Genomic DNA, 22,624 nt, shown 5'->3' on the forward strand with positions numbered 1-22,624 from the left:
TTTTATTTGTATTATTTTAATTTTATTAAAAATTTAATAATCATTTTATTTATAATTTTATATTAAATCTTTTTAGATTTTATTATTTTTAATTTTAATTGTTTGATTAACAACAAGACTTAAATGTCAAAAAAAAAATTAAACAAACTAAAAAATAATAGTTCTAAAAAATGAAATATCGATAGAATTAGCATGAAGAAAAAGAGAAATACAAAAAAGATAAATTAAAAAATATATGACAGTTAAAAGGTAAATTATGACCATATTAAATTTAGTTTTTTTTCTATTTTATTAATATGTATGAAATATTAAATAATTGAATTTTATATTTGTTTTAAAAAAATTGATTCTCTTGCAGATAAAGTTGAATAGGGTAGAGTTAAAAACTTTAGGATGCGGGTAGAGTTGGAATTGAGAAATTCTCAACTCGAATAAAGGATATGGTTGAATTTTTTAAAAAAATTTGACTCGCAAATAGAATTAGAGTAGAGTCCAAACTCTATCCATTGTCGAACCTAAATCTTATATTACTCTATCAGATATAATTGATATTATTTTATTTATATTATTAAATAATTTTTTATTTTATATTATTTTTTACAATTTATATTTTATAAATTATTCCTATAAATTTTTATATTAATTTAGAATTATTTTATATAATTTTTATATATTTACAAATTATTAACATAATAATATACATAAAATATAACGAATGGGTATATTTGGTGATGAAATCATCATATTTTATTTAAACAACAAAAATTGTGAAACTTATATAATTTGTCATTCGTGGTTATTTTTTCTGTATTTTTTTATACGAGAATAGATACCTTAATTAATATAAATTATTTTCCACATTTAAGTAATTCTAGTATTTAAGTTTATCCAAATAATCTAGAGCCATGCACTTTTTTTTTTCGTTTTCTTTTTCTCCCACGCTTCTTCTTTTTCTTCTCTTCCTCTTCACTTATGATACTAAGTCTTCTTCTTCTTTTTGTTTTTTTTATTATTTTTTATTTTTGTTACCGTCATCACCACCTCCACCTCCTCCTCCTCCTCCTCCTCCTCCTCCTCCTCCTCCTCCTCCTCCTTTTTTTCTTATTTTTGTTCATGATTCAATTTTTGTTTATGTACTTGTTTTTTAATTGAGTTTGTGTGTCGCAATCATTAAATAAGTTCGACTCATCCTGGATTTAAATAAGGTGCATTTAATTTGTGCTTGTTTTGAAATTTAGATTTTGAATATAATTTTTGGTTTATTCTGAATATAATTTTGGTTCATTTTTTAATATAATTTCGGTTCATTTCTGAGTGAATTATTTTGTTATAATTCTTCTTATTTCACTATCTTAAGAGGAAAAAAATAAAAAAATTAAACAAAAAAGTAGAAACAAAAAGAAAAAATTCCTCAAAACTTCTTATCATGTTTTTTTTTCTTGTTTTGTTCATCTAATCAAACAAAGAAGAATAAACACATAATGCTGCAAAATCACTTGATGAATTTGGATATGTTTTTGTTCATAATTCAATTTTGTTTGTGTGTTTATTTTTGAATTAAGTTTGTGTTTCGCAATTATTAAGTAATTTTGGTTCATTTTGAATTTAAATAAGGTGCATTTGGTTTGTGCTTCTTTTAAAATGAGTTTACATTATTAATTTAATTTTAGGTTTATTCTGAATATAATTTCGGTTCATTCTAAATATAATTTCGTTTCATTTCTAAGTGAATTATTTTGTTATGATTCTTCTTGTTTCACTATCTTGATAGGAATAAAACCAAAAAAAAAAGAGAAAAAAAATCAAACAAAAAAAAGAAACAAAAACAAAAATTTTTTCAAAACTGCTCATCATGTTCTTCTTTTTTTTATCATGTTCATCTAATCAAATAAAGAAAAAGAAACACATAATGCTGTAAAATCACTTGATGGATTTGGCTATATTTTTGTTCATGATTCAATTTTGTTTGTGTGTTTGTTTTCGAATTAAGTTTGTGTGTCGCAATCATTAAGTAATTTCGATTCATTCTAGATTTAAATAAGGTACATTTAGTCTGTGTTTGCTTTGAAACGAGTTTACATTTTGAATATAATTTTCGGTTCATTTTGAATATAATTTTGGTTCATTCTAAATATAATTTAGGTTCATTTCTATTCTACACAATTCAAAACTTTTTCTCCTCATCTTCTATTACTTCTTCACTAGGGAGAAGGAGGAAAAGAAAAAAATACAATAACAACAAAAGAATGACGTTAAACAGAAAATACGTGAAAAAGAAGGAACGCGAAAAAGAAGGAGGAGGAGGAACGTGAAGAAGAAGGCGAAGAAGAAGAAGACGCTCTGTGTGTAAACGAGCGTGAAAAAAAGAAGTTCCATACATATAAATAAGCATGAGAAGAAAAAGATGCGCGTATAATCACGCTCTTTTAATAAGAAAGATTTTATTGGTGTTAAATCTATTTGAATAAAAAAATCCTTGAATGTGTGGTAACCCTCTATTAACATATATGATAGGACAACTCAAGTTACTCAACTAATAAGTGACTATCAAATTATCAAAAATAACCATACGGAGACATACAAATTATTCCCGCCGGGAGGGACATATTTATAAAATTAAATTTTCTCTACTCCTAATAATTTAAGGACATATTTCAATTTGGATATGTCTCATTAATACGAATTCAAAAAAATTAATAAAATATACTTTTCAATTTTCAGATATAATTATTTTTTATATAGCTAGTGAATGAAACAGCATATTTAATTTGTTATCAAATGAAAACTGGATCAATTTTTCTAAAATGGAAAAATAAAAAAGAATTTAATTACTTTTGAATTAAAATATGTATTACACATAACAAAAATTATAAATTTAATGTCAAACTCTCATTTTTTTTACTTTAAAAAATCCTTCTTCTATAAAGAGTTAAAGACTAAAGAGTCAAACCGACAATATAATATTCATTCAAAATTCACATCCCTCATTTATTTAATTTCAAATTTATAAAGAAAAAAAATCTACAATTTATTTTTTTTTACATAATTTTAAAAAATAATCACCATTTCACAAATTCCAGTTTCTTAAAAAAATAAAATTAAAAAGTTCATTTTCCAAAGAAAAAAGTAGTGTTTTTCTCCCAAAAATATGTTTTAAAGGCATACACACCTTAAATTATATCCAACAAAAGATATAAAACAGTTAGGATGTCATACACAATTACTCACAAGCAAGCTAATAAGCTAGAGAATTAATATAAAGAATCCATTTCTATAAAATTAAAAACATAATCTTCATTGTGATGATGATTGCATGGGAATAGCTTCAAGAGGCTTAGCCTTATGCAAACTAAGTCCAAATTTCTCAGACATATCCAAATCCTTTTCCTTTTGTCCATTCTTCACAAGCTTCCAATCATAGCAAAGTAGAAGAGAACCCAACACAGTGTGAACACCTCTATAAGCCAATGGTAACCCAGGACACATTCTTCTTCCAGCACTAAATGGAATTAACTCACAATCATTTCCTTGATAATCAATTCTACTTTCCAAGAATCTTTCAGGTATAAATTCATCAGGGTTTCTCCAAATACTTGAATCTCTTCCTACACCCCATATGTTAATCAAAACTTGTGCATTTTTAGGCACATTGAAGCCACATAATTCAACATCCTCCTTGGACTTGTGTGGTATTAGTGGAAAAGGTGGATGTAAGCGAAACGTTTCTTTCACCACTGCTCTTAGAAAAGGAAGCTTTGAGATATGTTTTTCTTCAATTTGTTGTTGTTCTTTGCCAACAACATCTTCAAGTTCATTTTTCACTTTTTGTAGTTTGTTTGGGTTGTATAGTAACTCTGTCATTGCCCATTCTATAGTGCTTGCCGTTGTGTCTATTCCAGCCACGAATAAATCCTATAATAATCAGTTTGTAAAATACATTATCAAAATCAAGAACAATATTTATATACTAAACACTCCTCACATTAGCATAAAAATAGTGTTATTATTAATTATGTATCTAAATTGCATTTTCACTAATTTATACAGACTGATAAACGTTCCTAATATTTATATAAAAAAAAACTGTTACTATTAATTAATTATATATTTAAATTATTTTAATTAGACAATAGAATATATTTATTTTTTATAGTTTTTATATGCATTTTCACTCATTTATATAAAATGATATGTTTAAATCTATTTTAGTCGTAAATGTGTTATTTATTTAGATTTTGGTTCATACCATTTATATTCAATTTCACTTGCAATGTGTTACATAAAGGTCAAAACATACTCCGGACTTATTTTTTTAAGGACCAAACTTATTGGGCCGGCCTGAGTGCTTCAGTGCCTGACCGCTACCAGAAATGTCCAAAAAAAGAAAGGGACCAAAGTAAAAAAATTTGATCAAATCTGCCACATGTTATTCATTTATTTATTGAGTTGGGGGATAGCATAGATAACAAAAAAAAAAAAAATAAAAGAAATCAATATAATTTAAATATTTACAACAAAATCTGACTATATATATATATATATATATATATATATATATATATATATATATATATATATATATATATATATATATATATATATATATATATATATGCAATAAAAAGAACAACTAAGAACAAGAAAAAAAAATAAAAAAAATTCCAACAAAGAAATTTAAAGAGACTACAAATATATTTAATCCAAATTTTTGTTTATAGTTATATTTAACTCAAAATTATGTTATATATTATTTCTAGAGTTAGCAATGGCTAGAATAGGATAGAATTTAGACTCCACCCTAATTTTATCTGTAGGCATATAATATTTTTAAAATTTAACATGTGTATCCTACTTCTGAGTTTAGGATCTTCAATCCTACACGTCTACACCTATCCGTACCCTAAATTTTTTCACCCGATTCTATTCGATCCTACTCGTAACAAAATCAAATTTTTTTTTTTCAATCAAACACAATATTTAATCATTTTATATTTTATAAACATACTAACAAAACAAAAATATAAAATTAAATTCATATTAAAATTAAAAACAACAAAAATAATCATCAACCATCATCTACTCCTTGTTAAAATTAAACACAAACAATAGTTAAAAGTACTAATTACAAAGAAAAAGTAATTAAAGGCAATAATCAATAATGTATTTTGTTTTTCATAATTAAAAAAAAAAGTTCAGATTTTACTTTAAAAAATTGGCACTCTTAAAAAGAAAACTAACAAAATGAAATAGTCAAGGGGCCCAAGATACTCACCACAAGTAAATGCAAGACATGGATACGATTGATTTGAGAATTGTCCTCCAACATCACTTCTAACACATAATCTAACACATCTTTATATTCCTTGGTATCCATTTCTAGACCCTTCAATAGTCTCAATCTTTCTTCTACAATACCATCCAAAAAATTAATCATCTTCTTGTAATATTTGGTCATTCTAGCACGTGCACCTTGTGGATCAATCTTGCGAAAGATTGGGAAGTAATCCACAACATTAGGCTTTCCAGCTTCTTCAGTGATACCACAAAAGATGTCCTTGAATTCTTGAGATTTAGAAGAACCAAATTGGACCACATCTATGGAAAATAAAGTATTTGATATCGAATTCAGCACGGTTGTAAAAATAGCCTCGCTAATATTCAAAACTTCGCACGTCTCACTTTTTTTCTTCACAAAATTCATCAATTCTTTGACTTTCCTTTGACGAACAACTTGTGTGGAATCAAGTTGTTGTGAAGAGAACACTTTGGTAGCACAAATTTTTCTAAGTATTCTCCATTGAGATGAAGGTTGCATCCATCCCACCGAATATAAGTGATGATCATGAGCTTTAACGGTATCCGGAACAGTTCTATAAGAGAAATTTTGGTCATTTTTATGGAGCACTTCTTTGGCTAATTGTGGAGATGAAATAACAATGGTGGTTAAGTAACCAAGCTTAAGAGTCATTATGGGTCCATAGATTTGAGAAAGCTTAGTGAGTGATTTGTGAGGGTGTTTTCCAAGTTCTAAGATGTTTCCTATGATTGGAAAAGGGTTAGGACCCGGTGGAAGTTTGAGGGATTTTGAAGTTTTGATTACTAATTTGGAGATGAGAGTATGAATGCTTAGCCACATAAAGAAAAATAAAAGAAGTAATAGATAGTCCATGATTATGGGATTTTAGATATATTTTGCTCTGGCTAGTCTATGTATATTATATATATGGAACATGCATATGCCTCTTGTTGAGGGTTACATGCCCAGCAAATTAAGTGCACAAAACAAAATGCAGGGGACGATTTTTAAATTCGTTAAGGAAAAAATTCAGTAAAAACAAAACGTGGCTGCTTTGTCAGACGATAAGGCCGTTTTCAATAATAATAATAATAATAATAATAATAATAATAATAATAATAATAATTGGACGAAAGTGCAATTAGAGTAACGAGTGTCTCTTATTTCTTCTAGAATTGTTATTTTTTTTTACTACATAAAAAAAGCAAAGCCTGTCGATACTTTTTTTTGTCACACTTTAAAAACGTAACTAAAAGAGTTAATGTCCACACTTTTATAAAAATGACAATTGATTAGAGATTTGACTATGCTTTTTCTTACCATGCTTCAAAAGCGTAACCAAAAAGAGTCAATAGCCACGTTTTTATGAGGGTGGCGATTGATTAGAGATTTGGCTATGCTCTTTTTGTCACGCTTCAAAAGTGTGGCCGAAAGGGGTCAATAACCACATTTTTATGAAGGTGACAGTTGATTAGAGATTTAGCCACACTTTTTGATGTCATGCTTATTAAAGCGTGGCCATAGAAAGCAACAGGCACACTTTAATATCGCACTTATTAAAACGTGACTATAGAGAGCAACAGGCAAACTTTAAACTGTGCCAATAGAGTTACGTTACAGTAATATTTTTAAAGTGTGCCAATAGAGTTATGTTAAACTACTGAGAAAAACACTTCACTATTATTCACTCTTCTCTACTCATTAAACTAGCTACTAAGAAAGGGTTGAAATTTTCAAAGAATTCCTTAGCCCAACGATTATCCATGTTAAATCATTAAGAATAGGGCTGCACACGGATCGGATTGGATCGGATCAAATACGATACGCAGGTTTTTCAAGTTGGATCCGATCCGACCCGATCCGATCCGCATATTTGCGAATCGGATCGGATCGGATATCAGGTATATCCGCATAATTAAAAAAAAACACTATTTTCACGTCTTGTTTAACTGTTTTTACAATAAAAAATTCGAAAAATCTATTTTTTACCTGTTTAAACCTATTTACTTCTAAAATATTATGAATAAAAGTTCTCTTGAATAGCAAAATAATAATAATAATAATAATAATAATAATAATAGTAATAATAATAATAATAATAATAACACAAGATCTAAGTTTAATTATTCTAAGTTGAAGTAGAACATAAAAAATTAAAAACCAAATATCATAAACTATGCTATTTATATGAGAAGTGCGGATATGCAGATCGAATCCGTGGATATCACTGACAAATCCGCAATCCGATCCTACCACAGTGTGGATCGGATAATATCCGCAAAATTTGGATCAGATGCGGATAATTACCACGGATATGCAGATATTATCCGATCCATGTGCAGCCCTAATTAAGAAATAAAATACTTGAATGCGGAAGTGTACCTAAATTCATAAACATGAATCATGATGGGAAGAGTTTGGATATTGTGGTTCTTTTGATCTTCCTCAACCAAAACTTTCTGTATCTCTAAGCAGCTGAATTGTAACTTCTTTGATGAGAAAAGAGTTGCCGAAGCGAATTTGGTATGTTGGGGATCGAAACCCTGAAGGCACTATTTATATTTGAGTATGGCACCAATTAAACCCTAAAATCCAAATAAAAATAGTATCTAAAGTCTAAAAGATAATATATCTAAAATCCAAAAGATAATTATCTAATGTCCAAAAGATAATATCTGGTTTTATTCTCATTTTATTCCAAATCAAAAGTAATTATAACTTATTCAATTTAGCATTTATAACAATAAATGAGAACACCATTATATAAGTCATTTAATTTGAAATAGCATAATTTGTGATTATAATTAATAAATGTATTGCCCATGAACAAATTAGGAAATTAAATAATTTCCTAACAGAAAACCCTAACACCAGAGTTTCATTCTTCCAACCATTTTCATCGTGCTTCCAACCCTCTTTATCGCGCGTCCAACCCCTCCAATCCTCTTCATCGCGAAACACATAGTTCATTGCGCAACCCTCGCTCACAACCCCTCGTTCGGTGCTCCCTCCATCGGCACTCCCTCTATCAACGCTTCTTCCGTCTGGGCACTCACTCTCTCTTGCAAATCCTCCGTCGTGCTCATTCTCTTTCGCAATCCCTCAACTGTCGCTCCTCCTTCTATGGCTCAATTGTCGCTCCTCCCTCAAACGTCACTGCCTCTCTAATAATTACCTTTTCCTCGAACCCTCTGTTTCTCCTTTTGCACTCCCTTCGTGCTACCAATCTCTGTTATCCTTCCTCCATGCCGTGTTCTTGGTAGAAGAGTTGATGAAACAACCACAACAGAAGCAAGTAACCCTAGTTAAGATCTTGCAGTTGATTCTGATAACGTAGACCAGAAGTGATGGCCAACTAGGTCATGTAGTTTTCAATGATTTAATTTTAAATGTTTTGTTGCCTATTCCATGCTCTTGCTAGGCTGCTATAGAAAATTAGATATACTTTTTCTTTTAAGTCTTTTATCTTATTACCTTAATGACTAATTTGGTTTGAATTCTCCTAATGTAATACTAAATTTTTATTGATTAATTTTTTTAAATGATATTCACAGTTTTTTTCAATATTTTTTTATTATTTTTGGAGCGCATTAGAGTACATATAAAAGCACATATATACCAGAATTTTTTTTTTAATTTGATAAGGATACAGCCACGCTTTAAAAGCGTGACAATATATTCACATATAGGTATGTTTAAAAAAGCGTGGTTGTATGTTCCCTATTAGCACGCTTTCGAAGCGTAACCAAAACCAAACCAATGGGCATGTTTCCAAAAGCGTGATTGTATGTCCACTTTTTAGCACGTTTTAAAAGCGTGGCGATAGGGTTATACACACGGCCACACTTTTAAGCGTGCCAATAGATAAAAGCGTAGCAAAAAATAAAGCGTCGTGCCAATAGATCAACAAAAGCATGGCGATTGAACAATTGGCACGCTTGCGGATGTGACCCTTTTAAAAGCGTGCTGGTAACTCAAAAAAAGTGGCAAAAAACTGTCATCATGCTTTTTTTCTACTTTTTGACATGCTTTAAAAGTGTAGCAATAAGCTGTTTTCTTGTAGTACGTTTATTCTCTTCTCAATTTTTCATTTTTCTTTTCCCAGCTAATCGTTCTTTTTCTTTGAGTTTTCTCTAGAAAAATAAGAGTTCATGAGAGTAAGAAATGGATAATAGAATTCCATTTATGAGTATATTAAAATGGTCAAATTTTACTCCAAACACTTGAAGATATATATAAAAGTTTATGTGATTTTATTGTTTTTGTTACAATATTATTTGATGAATTTAAAGGAGTAATTTCTGAAATGATAGAATTTCAAATATTAAAGAGAGTAATAACTATTTTGATTATAGATATCATACATTAGTATTTGGTGAAATACAATTCCAAACGAGGTATATTACGATAAAATAAGCATGCAAAAAAAATTTCAATTTATCACAAAGACCGATCACAAAATCCGCCATTGAAACTATATGTTGAGTTTAAGTTGTCTTCTAGAGTTGAAGAAGCTAATCCAAAAAATAGTAATTTGTAGAATGTTGTGCTGAATATACATATTAATCACAAAATTATTTCTCCCAAAACTTTCAGTTAATTAAAAGAAATACATGAATGATTATATTTTTAAATTTTAATATACCATTTCAAACAAGAGATAAAATTTTTTTGAATTTATTTAAATTTTTGTATAGAATTTTGTTTTGTCTAATTAAATTTTTTTTTAGAATTTATCAAAAATCGAACTGTAAAATTTTCGAACATTAAAATTTTAATATTATGTCATAAAATTATTTTTTCGAAAAATTTAAACTGATAAAAGGAGATATATAAATTATTATATTTCTAAAAAGAAGAAGACACGACACATACATATGTATATATATATATATATATATATATTAAAAAATAATACAAGAATGAAGAATTTATAAAGATGCGAAAACAAAAGGAGAAGTGATAACTAGCGAGTACAGAAAGAGACTTGGACGGCACAGAACATCATCAATATAAACATCATGGTGACAACGTGACGTTCAAATTGTGTCTACAATTAAAATCTTCATGTTCGTAATGAACATGTTTTGTCGCTGTTCTAGAAATCTACACGTGAGGATATTCAATCTTCAACCAATAAAATTTTTGACGTAGTGTTATTATATGAATTGGCTTTTATCTCACTTTGAAAAGGAATCGGTGAGAAATTCAGAGCAATAAAGAAAATAAAAATCTAGCATCTGGATTTTTTTTATATATAAACAAAAAAAAAATTATTTACTAATATATATAATTCTAGAAAGGCTGAGATCTGAGAGAGTAGAATTTTGTGTGAGAGAGAACAGAAATTGATAGATAGATAGTGGGTGGAAATGGTGAGTTCGTACTATATGTAGCTTTTTATCTTGGACGGTGCAGAACATCATCAATCACAAACCATCATAATCGTACTTAATACATATGTTTTGTCGCTGTTCTAAAACACTAAATCATGTGGAATGAATTAAAAACAAAAAAAGAAATTCTAAAATAATGAATATTGTGAAAATAAAAATACACATAGTAGCATAAAAAATGAATGCCTAAGATTTCGTTGTAAAGTAATCGCAAGATAATTTTGGTTTCTCCATTTCATTATTTCATAACGAATTTTTTTTTTTTAGTATTTTCAATATATATACATATAAATGTACATATTTCTTGCATGTATGCCAACCAATTTTATGGAAACTTTAATAATGGTACTTCATATAACGACAGCACAAACAGCCAATGAAGTCATTGTAGATAGATTACACAAACAGCCAATGAACATGCATATATTTTCAATTTTATATTATGAGTAATGATAGAGAATATTAATTTATTATTTTAATTATATTTTAATATTTAAATAAGTAAAAATTTATACTTATGTTATTTTGAAAATATCAGAAAGATAAGAAATTGAAACACTTTTCTTTATTTAAAAAATAAGAGAATAATCAAAAGATTGGACTATTAATATTTTTACCACATTATTATTGTACTCAAATGTTTGAGATAGCATTTAATTAGCTAATGATTCGGTATACAAAAGACCACCAATTATTCAAGTTAAATGTGTGGTGGCCAATTGTTTGGATTCTTATGTGGGGGGATAATATAAATATTTTTAGAATTTATTTAAAAAATATTTTTTTAATTAACATCAATTAATTTTTTAAAATTAATTTTTATTTTAAACTTTAAGTTTTAAATTTAAATTCTAAATTTTAATTCTAACTCTAAATTTTAAATCTTTTAAAAAATTAAGAATTAAAAAATAATCTGATAATAAGAAAATTAATTAATATTAAGTAATTAAAAATTAATTTTCTATGTTGATTCTTATTTTCACTACTTAAATTTTGGCAACCATCTCCATTGTTTATGAAACTCATTCGATCTGAACGCCTTATATAGTCCGAAATATTAAGAGATTTAATAATGAGGAGGATTCCGATTAATTATTACTTTTTTCCTTTTGTTTTTTATATCCCCACACATAAGTTCGGCTGAATACAAAACCTTCCCTGTCATAAATATATCAGGAAAATTATTGATTGTGACCCTATATAATTATTCCTTGTTCCGATCTAAAAGAATTTTCTATTTTATAAATCTTATGGATCTAAAAAAATTATTAGGCAAAAGTAACTAAAATTATCATTATACTATTTTTTTTCAAAGTTTAAGTTCATAGAAAAAGTAATATAAATGGTTATATATCTTTAATAAAAAATTTTAAGTAATGACTTCATTAAATAAAAGAGAATAAATTATTAAAATCATATTTAAAAGTTCACATCGTTGACAAAAATAATTTCAAATGACATAAATAAAAAAATATCTTAAAAAATAAAAAAATATAATAAAAAATTAAATATTAAATATATATTCTAATAAAAAATTTTAGATATTAAATTTTGATATAATTTTTTACAAAAACTATTAAAAAAAGATTTTTTTAATCTTTAAAATTTGATAATTTTATATTTTTTTTAAAATTAGTGTAAATGATTAAGTTTTTTAAAAAAAATTCTAAAGATCAAATTTTATTTTAATTTTTTATGTGTATCTTTTAAATACTTATTCATATATCATCACAAAAATTAAAAAGAATAGATTAGTCATTTTTTAAATAAAAAAAATTACCATTTATAAAAATATAATATTTAGTGATTATTTTTAATACATTTTCAAATTATTCAAGTATTTATTCGTCGTTCGTATATTTAAAAATTAATTTTATCAGCGATATAAATTTTTGGATATTATTTAATAATTTACCAAATAAAAGAAACAGTAAGTAAAAAGAGAGGTATAGTAAATATATATATAAGGATAATCCTTAAATGTAGATACCAAAATATTTTGAATCATCTTAATCTATCCATATGTATAATTAAATATAAATGATAAGTAACTTGAATTATTCGATGGATTTAGTTTTTATTTATAGTTTAATTTTGATTTAGAGTTTAATTTTGATACATTATTAATACAGAAATAGCGATCGATTTTGTGACCTAAAGAACCAAAGATTAACTTTTTTATTTCAGTTGCTAAATCAGTCGTTAAATTAAAAAATAGCGACTGATTTTAGCAACCAATTTCATTCTGATCTAAAAAAAAATATTATTGGTCGCCAAATCGGTTGTTATTAGTGACCATTTTTGTTGGTTGCTAAAATCGGTCGAGAAATAAAACTTAATGGTCGATTTAGCGACCAATTTTTTTTTTTTGTCATAGAAATCTTATATCAATCGCTAAATCAGTCAGTATTAGCAACTAATTTTTTCGGTCATTAAAATCGGTTACTATTCTAGTAATTTTTTATATATAGTGATACAATTATTCAATTACATCTGTTATTTTAAATGACCACTATAGATATTATTCACAGATTCATTATAAAAAATAATTATTTTTACTGACGTAAAATCATGAACTAAATATACATATAAAACTATTTTACACTTCTAATAGATTAAAATTAAAGTATTTTATTTAATGCTTCATAAAATCTACAAAATAAAAACGGCAATAAAGAAGAGCAGTAACATTGCTCTTTTATTTGTAATAAGCAGCATCTTCATTATGGTTGTGATTTTATAGGAATGGCTTGGAGAGGTTGAGCCTTATGCAAAGTAAGTCCAAATTTCTCAGACATATCCAAATCTTTTGGTTGTTCTCCATTTGCTAGCTTCCAATCATAGCCATTTAGAAGAGAACCCAACACAATGTGTGCACTTCTATAAGCCAATGGTAATCCAGGGCATATTCTTCTTCCAGAACCAAAGGGAATAAATTCAAAATCATGTCCATGAATATCAATTTTACTATCCAAGAATCTTTCAGGCATGAATTCATTAGGGTTTTCCCAAATAGTTGGATCTTTCCCCATGGCCCATATATTAACCAAAACTTGTGCATTTTTAGGTATCATGAGACCACTTATCTCAACGTCTTCGTGGGCCTTGTGTGGTACTAATAATGGACCCGGTGGATGCAGTCGTAAAGTTTCTTTAATCACTGCTGTTAGAAAAGGAAGCTTTGATATATGTAATTCTTCAACATTTTGTTCAGCATTGCCAAGAACACAATGAAGCTCTTTTCTAAGTTTTTCAAGTTTTTCTGGATTACGTAATAACTCTGTCATTGCCCATTCTATGGTGATTGATGTTGAGTCTACTCCAGCAACAAATAATGTCTGATATGACAAGTTTTCAAAAAATACAAATTATTAAAAGATGAAAGGACAATATTCAGATACATTCAAATATATTAATAATGTGCATAGAATACCAAAAAAAAAAAGTATATGACAATTATGTTTTAATATAAACATTTTTAAAGAGTGAGATCCATAATACATATAGTTCACTTTGACTCCTTTTCTTCTCTATATTTTTTTTACACTTTACCTCTTTATCTAAGTAAGCACCAATATGAAATAGTATACATTTTAGATTTATTCACAAGTTGAGAGGAAATTTAATGTTGATTATTGACTTCATTACATCCCATTACAAATTTTCAGTATACTTGATATATTATTATTATTAGGAAAAGTATAAGGAACCAAAAGCTTATCAGCCAAAAACTAAACAAAACTACATTAATTTATATTAATAATTAATTAATTTTAATTTTTTAAATTCAAAATTTAAAAAATTTTAAATTGATTAAGTAAACCTAATTAAAACCTATAAAAACCTTCCTCTTTTTTCTCACATTAACATATCTACTTCCAACAATCACAAATTCGAAAAATATATAAAAGAACATCCATTTAATATGAAAAAGAAACATTCTGATACTTAGTAGAAGAAACATCCATATATATTAATTCGTAGAGATTTTGAATTCATTCAAAAGTATTTGGCTGGATTTTGGCTGATATGCTTTTGGTTCCCTACCTTTACTCTTATTATTATTATTAAGTACACTTTTGGGAGGTTAATGTTTGCGCAACAAATTGCTTATTATTAGTGTAGTAGTATTATGTGAAGATTTAGCCTAAGACATTCTTTAATTTGTCGGTATAACTCGTACCCATATATCACACATATTTTATAAAAATTAAGTATATAGTAAAAGAGATGAGAGTTAAACTTATAACTTCTCTCATGTAATAACTTACAATAAATGAGTAACCATTAAACTAGTTAGTTAATTTAATAATTTAGAATATTAGTTTTTTATTTTTTATTTTACTAATATGTATGAAATTCAAAATGATTAAATTTTATATTTATTTTAAAAAAATTTGATATTTCTACGAGTAGAGTAGAGTTTAAAATTTTAAGGTGCAGGTAGAATTAGAATTAAGAGATTTTCAACATGTGAATAAAATATGGTAGAATTTTAATGAAATTTTTAACTCGCGAATAAGATTAAAATAGAATTTAAACCCTACTTTATCCTACCTATTGCCAGTTAGGCAGCTCTAATTATCCTTCAATATTATTTTTATAAAGAAGTTTTATGTCATATGTTATAAAATATGGTGGAAATTCAGGTCCAGTCGACTTCACGTGAAGTTGATAGTTAAGAGCGGTTAGATGATTTGATTAATTTGACTAAATTTTCTTCTAACAGCTCTCAACTATCAATTTTATGTGAAGTCGACTGCACCTAAATTTTCACCACAAAATATATGCACAATAGTACCGGTGAATAGCTATATATAAATATACATAACTTGATGAACCTTAAGAAAAACGTGTGTATTTTTTATAAAGGAAACGTGTCATATGAAATATTATCAAATCTTAAAGAAAATAAATATAATTTATTCTAAAATTATTCATTCTGTAAGAATTAACCAATATATAAAAGAAATTAACTTTAATACATTATTATCGATATATATATAAAAAAAATTATACGGATAATCAATTGCATTGCCATATCACCAAAAATAATTAATTTTTAAATTTACTATTCAAAATCAATTAAATTATCGATATCAAAATTAAACTCTATATAAATATACCAATAAAAAAAAACCTTCATGATTTCAAATGTTAAATATAGAAATATCAACTATATTAGATATACACAAAAAATTAGTTACATATATATATATATATATATATATATATATATATATATATATATATTAAAAAACAAAACATATATATTAAAAATAATTTAAACAACAATGGATTGAATAAGATACTGACCAAGAAGAGATGCACAACATGGAGACGAGTCACTTGAGAATTCTCTTCCAGCATAACTTCTAAAACAGAATCTAACACATCTTTGCCTCTTTTATTGGTAGTCTCAATTTCTAGAGCCCTTAACTTCAATCTTTCTTCTATAAGACCATCAAGAAAGGCAATCAACTTTTTAGCATGCTTGGTCATCCTTGCACGTGCACCTTGTGGATCAAGTAATCCAAGGAATGGAAAAAAATCCACTACATTAGGCTTTCCTGCTGCTTCCCCACCGCTCCAAATTATATCCTTGAATTCTTGAGACTCAGAAGAGTCGTAATGACCCAAATCCATTGCAAAGAAAGCGTTAGATATAAAATTAAGTACAGTTGTAAAACAAGTCTCACTGAAATTCAAGATTTCGCCTTTTTCACTTTTGTTTTTCACAAAATCCATTAATTCTCGCAGTTTCTTTTGTCGAAGAACTTGCGTGGAATCAAGTTGTTTTGGAGAGAACACTTTTGTAGCACAAACTCTCCTAAGGATCCTCCATTGAGTCGAAGGTTGTAACCATCCCACTGAATACATGTGGTGATCAAGTACTTTAATGGTATCCGGAATTGTTCTATAAGAAAAAATTTGGTCATATTTTTGGAGGATTTGTTTGGCTAACATAGGAGATGAGATAACTATGGTGGTTATGGTACCAAGCTTAAGTGTCATTATTGGTCCATAAGTTTGAGAAAGCTTAGCAAGTGATTGGTGAGGTTGGGTACCAAGTTCTAAGATGTTTCCTATGATTGGTAAAGGTTTAGGTCCTGGTGGGAATTTGGTTGATTTAGGTGTTCTCATGGCTAATTTGGATTTGAGAATTTGATGGATAATAATGCTTATGAACACAAAAGAAACTATAAGAGGTAGTGCTAATAAATACTCCATGATCATCATTGGTTCTCATATGTGTATGTGGCTAGTCTCTATGGAACATATATATATAGCCCTAGTACTAGTTGAGACTTGAGAGTTATATGTAAGGTAAGGGTAGTGTGATTGTTTTAATTTTTTTTAAACCGTACCATTAATTTTACACTTTAATCATCTATATAATTGCAGACGTTTTATAATGATATTTCTGAGAAGTTATTATTTTTTCAACTTCTATAAATAATAATAAATAAAAAAATAATAATAACCTTTATTTTTTTTCACTATATTAATATTCTTGTTTTAAAGGACATTTTTTTCACATATATATGATTTGAAATTCGGATTACCTAAATATGTGAAAATTATAACATATTTTCAGCATTTTAGTTTAAATTGAATGGTACAAAAAAATAAACCATGAAGTTTAGTTAAATAACATAAAATGTATTTTTAATAAAAAATATAAAAATTTTAGTTGAAAAATATAAAAAAATTATTCGAATAAGACACAAGTTATTTTGTTTTTTTGTCTTTATTATTAGTACGAAAATTTCGTGTTAATCGTCAATAAACTTTTATATTTTCTTCTGTTGTTCCTTTTCAAAAAGTTCCATTTATATGTAAAACGTTTTTTTATTTATGATTATAAAATTTTTTATTTTTTCCTCAATAATTTTTTGTATTTTCTTTCTATGTTTCTATTTCAAAAAATTGTGTTTACTTAAAAAAATTAGTATTTATCATCATAAAATTTCTCTATTTATCCTCAATAAACTTGTGTTTTCTTCTTTTGTTTCTCTTAAAAATATTGTGTGTTCACCATAAAGATTGTTATAAATTTTTTGTATTTTTCTCTGTACCTTCAAAAAGTTTCTATATTTATCGTCAATAAATTTTTGTGTTTTCTTCCTTTTTTCTCTTCAAAAAGTTATGCTTTTTATTAAAAAAAATTGTGTTTTTCTCAATAATTAAGTTTTTGTGTTTTTTTCCTCATATTTTATTCAAAAAGTTGTGTATACCTTTAAAATACTTATGTGATTATTATCATAATTTATGTATATTGTCAATAAAAAAAATATATATTTACCTTCAAAGAATTATTTATGTGTTTATTATTGTAAAATTTCTGTGTTTTTTTTTCTCAATAAATATTTCCTTTTTTTCCCTTTGTTTTTCTCCTAAAAATTATGTTTACCTTAAAAAAAAGCTTCTATGTTTATCATCATACGAATTTTTAAAATACGAATTTTCAAAATACGAATTTTGTTTTTCTTCTTTTTCTCTTCTTCTTTCGCATACGAATTTTCAAAATACACCAAAGATAATCAAATAAATAGAAGAAAGAGAAGATATAGAAGAATAAAAGAGAAGTAGAAAAAGAAAAAAAGAAAATGAAGGAAAAAGAAAAAAATGGTGGAAATTGAGCACCTAAATATAAGATAAATAAAAAAACATGTTTTTAAAAATATTTATTTAAATTTAGTTACAAATTTGATTTGGTCACCTAACATTTATTTCTTTCCGATTAACATTTACCCATTATAGGATTTTAATATTAACAATAATGTTGCAGCTAGTAACTTTAATTTGAACACTCCACTATTTCGATCACTAAGTGAAATATAATCTTAAAATAACATCAATAATTGAGAAAATACCACCTACCACCAACTAAAATAGTTCTGTTCAATTATGTTGTCGGATTTTATGATGGGTGTGGAGAAGAGAGTATGGACCGTAAAATTATTTTGCAACACCATAATGTATTATTTGAATATAAAATTTTGTTCAATTTATTCGTTGTTAGTTTTTCTAGAGAGTTCTTAAATGAGTAGAATAAGGAAATTTTTTAAAATAAATAATTTAAATATTTTATTTACGAATATAAGTAATTTGTAGCATATTTATCAATTTTCAATTTTTTACCTATTTTGTATAGAGTGTAAACGAATTAAAATTTTTTATATTTCGTTTATACGGTCAACAAGATAAGACACGATTTTATTTGGTTTTATCTCGTTTACAAATGAAATATATAAAATTTAAAAAAATACACATGTATCATTTACAATATGAAAAATATTAGGTATCAAAACATCAATACTAGGTCCTGGTGGGAATTTGGTTGATTTAAGTGTTCTCACACTAAAAAAAATTTTAAAATAGCGACCGATTTTAGCGACCAACAAAATCGGTTGCTTGCGATGAACCAAATTTTGGATTTGAGAATGTGATGAATAATAATGCTTATGAACACAAAAGAAACTATAAGAAGTAGTGCTAGATACTCCATGATTATCGTCATTGGTTCTCATATATATATGTATGTGGCTAATCTCTATGGAACTTATATATATAGCCCTAGTTTCAGACTTGAGAGTTATATGCAAAGTAAGGGTAGTGTGATTCTTTTAGTTTTTATTTTAGACCGTACTAGTAATTTTACACTTTAATCTTCTATATAATTGCAGAAGTTTTATAATAATATTTCTGAGAAGTTATTATATTTTCAACTTCTACAAATAATAATAAATAAATAATAACTTTTACTTTTTCACTATACTAATCTTCTTGTTTTAAAAGATCATTTTTCGCATATGTGAAAACTATAACAAGTTTTCAGCATTTTGGTCAAAATTGAATGGTACAAAAGTGTAAAACATGAATTTTAGTTAAATATCACAAAAGTATATTTGATAACACAAATTTTTTTGGATTGTACATATTTTTAACTAAATGACACAAAATAATAACATAAATTTTAGTTAAAAAATATAAAAAATTTAGTTGAAAAATATAAAAAAATTAGTTGAATGAGACAACAAATTATTTTGTATATATTTTTGTCTTTATTAGCACAAAATTTTTGCGTTTATCATCAGTAAATTTTTATATTTTCTTCTTTTGTTTCTCTTCAAAAAGTTTTGTTTATCTTTAGAATATTTGTATTTATTGTTATAAAATTTTTTATTTTTCTCAATAACTTTTTTGTATTTTTTCTATGTTTCAATTTCAAAAATTGTGTTTACTTAAAAAAAAAATAGTGTTTATCATTACAAATTTTTTGTATATATCCTCAATTAGCTTTTGTATTTTCTTCTCTTATTTCTGTTAAAAAAATTATGTGTTTACCGTAAAGATCATTGTAAAATTTTTCTATTTTCCTCAATACCTTCAAAAAGTTTTTATCATCAATAAATTTTTGTATTTTCTTTCCTTTCTCTCTCTACAAAAAGTTGTGCTTTGTTTAAAATTTATTTTGTGTTTTTCTCAGTAAGTTTCTATCTTTTCTTATCATATTTTTTCAAAAAATTGTGTTTACCTTCAAATTATTTACATGTTTATCATCACACAATTTATGTATATTATCAATAAATTTCTATATTTTTTCTTTGTTTTCTATATTTTTGACTTACCAAAACACCCTTTAATAAATTAATTTTTTATTGATTAAATTGTATTTTACGAAAATATTTTTTAAAAAATAATTAAATTATTTTTTTAAAGATATTCTTCAATAATTTTTTAATTATTAAATTATAATTTTACCAAAATTTTCGTTAACAATTATTTTTATATTTTACTATTAATTTTTTGATATTAATATATATATATATATATTATTTTAACATTAAATAAAAAATCTTACCACTGTTAATATGTATAACAATTAATATATATTGATATAGGAAAATAATCTTACCAAGATTTTTATATTTAATATTAAAATAATATATATTGATATCAGAAAATTAATAGTAAAATATAACTATAATTGTTAATGAAAATTTTGGTAAAATCATAATTTGATAATTAAAAAATTATTGAAGAGTATCTTAGAAAAATAATTTAATCATTAAATTTAAAAAAATTGGTAAAAATAGAATTTAATCAATAAAAAATAATTTATTAACGAATATTTTATTTGGTAAGAAAAATTCAATGAAAAAAAAATAAAATTTTTATTAAAGGGTATTTTTGTAAAAAATAGTTTATTTTTTCTTGAAAAATAGATAAAGTTGATATTAGTTAACACAAAAAAATTAAAATAAATTAAAGAGGACGTTTTTTAAAAATTATAAGGGAAGAGAATGTATATTTTACAAATAGAGAAGAGAGGAGTGTCATTTTAGTATCTCTTAATTAGAAAAAGGGAGTAGAATTTTCTCTAAAAATTTATATGTTCTCATGGTAAATATTTTGGTTTTGTGCAAAGAATTTCTATGATTTTTTAAGCATTATTATTATTATTTTTTCTCTTCTACTTCAGCATAAGATTTTAAAAAATACACAAAAAAATAATCAAATAAATAAATAAAGAAGTTGTATAAGAAGAAAGAGAAAATGTAGAAGAATGAAAGAGAAGTAGAAAAAGAAGAAAAAAAAAGGAGAGAGAAATGAATAAGAGAAAGAAAAGAGGTTGAAAGTTGGGCACTTAAGTATAAGATAAATTAAAAAATACACTTAAAAAATATTTAATTAGATTTAATTATAAAATTAATTTGGTCACCCAGTGTATGTATTTTTTATTATTAATTATTAATAAATGAAAGAAGATCTTTTAAAATAATAATATTAATAAAGTGATAAAGTAATACTTTAATCACTTTTAAATTTATAATATTTTAAATATTTTTTAATAAATATATTCAAAATTTAATTTTTTTATATTTTTAATAATTTTTTAATTTATAATTTTAATATATGTTCTAAAAATACAAAATAGCTAAATCCATCTTAAAATAGCATCAACATTTGAGAAAAGACCTACCACCAACTAAAATAGATGTGTTCAATTATGTTGTCGGATTTTAATCATTTTATGATGGGGGAGAAGAGAGTACGTGACTGTACAAATATATTTTGTTGGAGATATTTTGCAACACCATAATTTATTTGAATGTAAAATTTTGTTCAATTTATTCATTGTTAGTTTTTCTAGAGTCTTTAAACGAGTAGAATATATAAGAGTATAGCAATTACAAATTTTTATAAAAAAAAATAAAGAATTTAAATTTTTAATCTATTTATTGTGTCATCTAACACTTCTTTTCTATTAAGTATTAACGAATAATAGGTTTCAATATTAATAATATGAGTTTAGATATTATGCGTTCTAAAAAAATATGTTAATATTTTAAATTAAAATATTTATTTAAAATATAAAAAATTAACTTTTTAATATATTTATTTTATATTTATTTAAAAAATTTATAAATTTTTATTAATAATAATTTTATCATGTATTTTTAAAATACATATTAGCCGAATTTTAACTCAATCCATCATGTTAAATATAATCTTAAAATAGCAATGTTAATTGAGAAAAGACCTGCCACCAACTAAAGTAGACTAGGAAGAAACCCATGTGTTTCACGCATGGGCATGAACCAGCACCATAATTCATTAATAAATTGTAAGGGCGTGCATGCCCAGCCCGACTCGAAAATAGATTCGGCTCGCTCCGAATATTTTATGGGCTAATTTGGTGTGATTTCATTGGATTTAGAGTTAGATAAGGGTTTCAAAAATAAACTCGGTCATTATTTCGGGTTGGGTCTGCGCCATGATTCGGACTCACCCGAACTCGGTCTGGTAGCTCGATCATCGTATACAATTAATATTTTGTGTTATTAGTGATGGATGATGACTATTCTTATGTGGAATTTAAGTATTGTAAACCTTAATATTTTGTGTTATTAGTTATTATAAG

At 25.7% G+C, this 22,624-nt stretch overlaps 2 protein-coding genes across 2 annotated transcripts; both read right to left on the bottom strand.

Moving 5' to 3' along the window:
* Window positions 1-3,145: 3,145 nt before the first annotated feature.
* Window positions 3,146-6,226, bottom strand: LOC130961783 (cytochrome P450 76T24-like). The gene is made up of 2 exons (XM_057887789.1): window positions 5,273-6,226; window positions 3,146-3,912 (listed from the first exon to the last, which is right to left on the bottom strand). Exons 1-2 carry the CDS (start codon window positions 6,167-6,169, stop codon window positions 3,295-3,297), a joined length of 1,515 nt encoding a protein of 504 aa, XP_057743772.1. The 5' UTR covers window positions 6,170-6,226; the 3' UTR covers window positions 3,146-3,294.
* A 7,051-nt stretch (window positions 6,227-13,277) lies between these two features.
* Window positions 13,278-16,952, bottom strand: LOC130960395 (cytochrome P450 76T24-like). The gene is made up of 2 exons (XM_057885778.1): window positions 16,009-16,952; window positions 13,278-14,030 (listed from the first exon to the last, which is right to left on the bottom strand). The coding sequence occupies exons 1-2, from the start codon at window positions 16,930-16,932 to the stop codon at window positions 13,416-13,418; spliced, it is 1,539 nt and encodes a 512-aa protein (XP_057741761.1). The 5' UTR covers window positions 16,933-16,952; the 3' UTR covers window positions 13,278-13,415.
* Between the last annotated feature and the right edge of the window lie 5,672 nt (window positions 16,953-22,624).

The sequence above is a fragment of the Arachis stenosperma genome, chromosome 2, assembly GCF_014773155.1.
Source record: "Arachis stenosperma cultivar V10309 chromosome 2, arast.V10309.gnm1.PFL2, whole genome shotgun sequence".
In the NCBI taxonomy this organism is placed as follows: Eukaryota; Viridiplantae; Streptophyta; class Magnoliopsida; order Fabales; family Fabaceae; genus Arachis; species Arachis stenosperma.

Excerpts from the sequence above, each read along its gene's own strand:
- LOC130961783 (XM_057887789.1), bottom strand. The coding sequence starts at position 6,169 with ATGGACTATCTATTACTTCTTTTATTTTTCTTTATGTGGCTAAGCATT. Across the intron at positions 3,913-5,272 it reads ATGTCTTGCATTTACTTGTG|GATTTATTCGTGGCTGGAAT; the intron begins GTGAGTATCTTG and ends TGATTATTATAG.
- LOC130960395 (XM_057885778.1), bottom strand. The coding sequence starts at position 16,932 with ATGATGATCATGGAGTATTTATTAGCACTACCTCTTATAGTTTCTTTT. Across the intron at positions 14,031-16,008 it reads ATGTTGTGCATCTCTTCTTG|ACATTATTTGTTGCTGGAGT; the intron begins GTCAGTATCTTA and ends TTGTCATATCAG.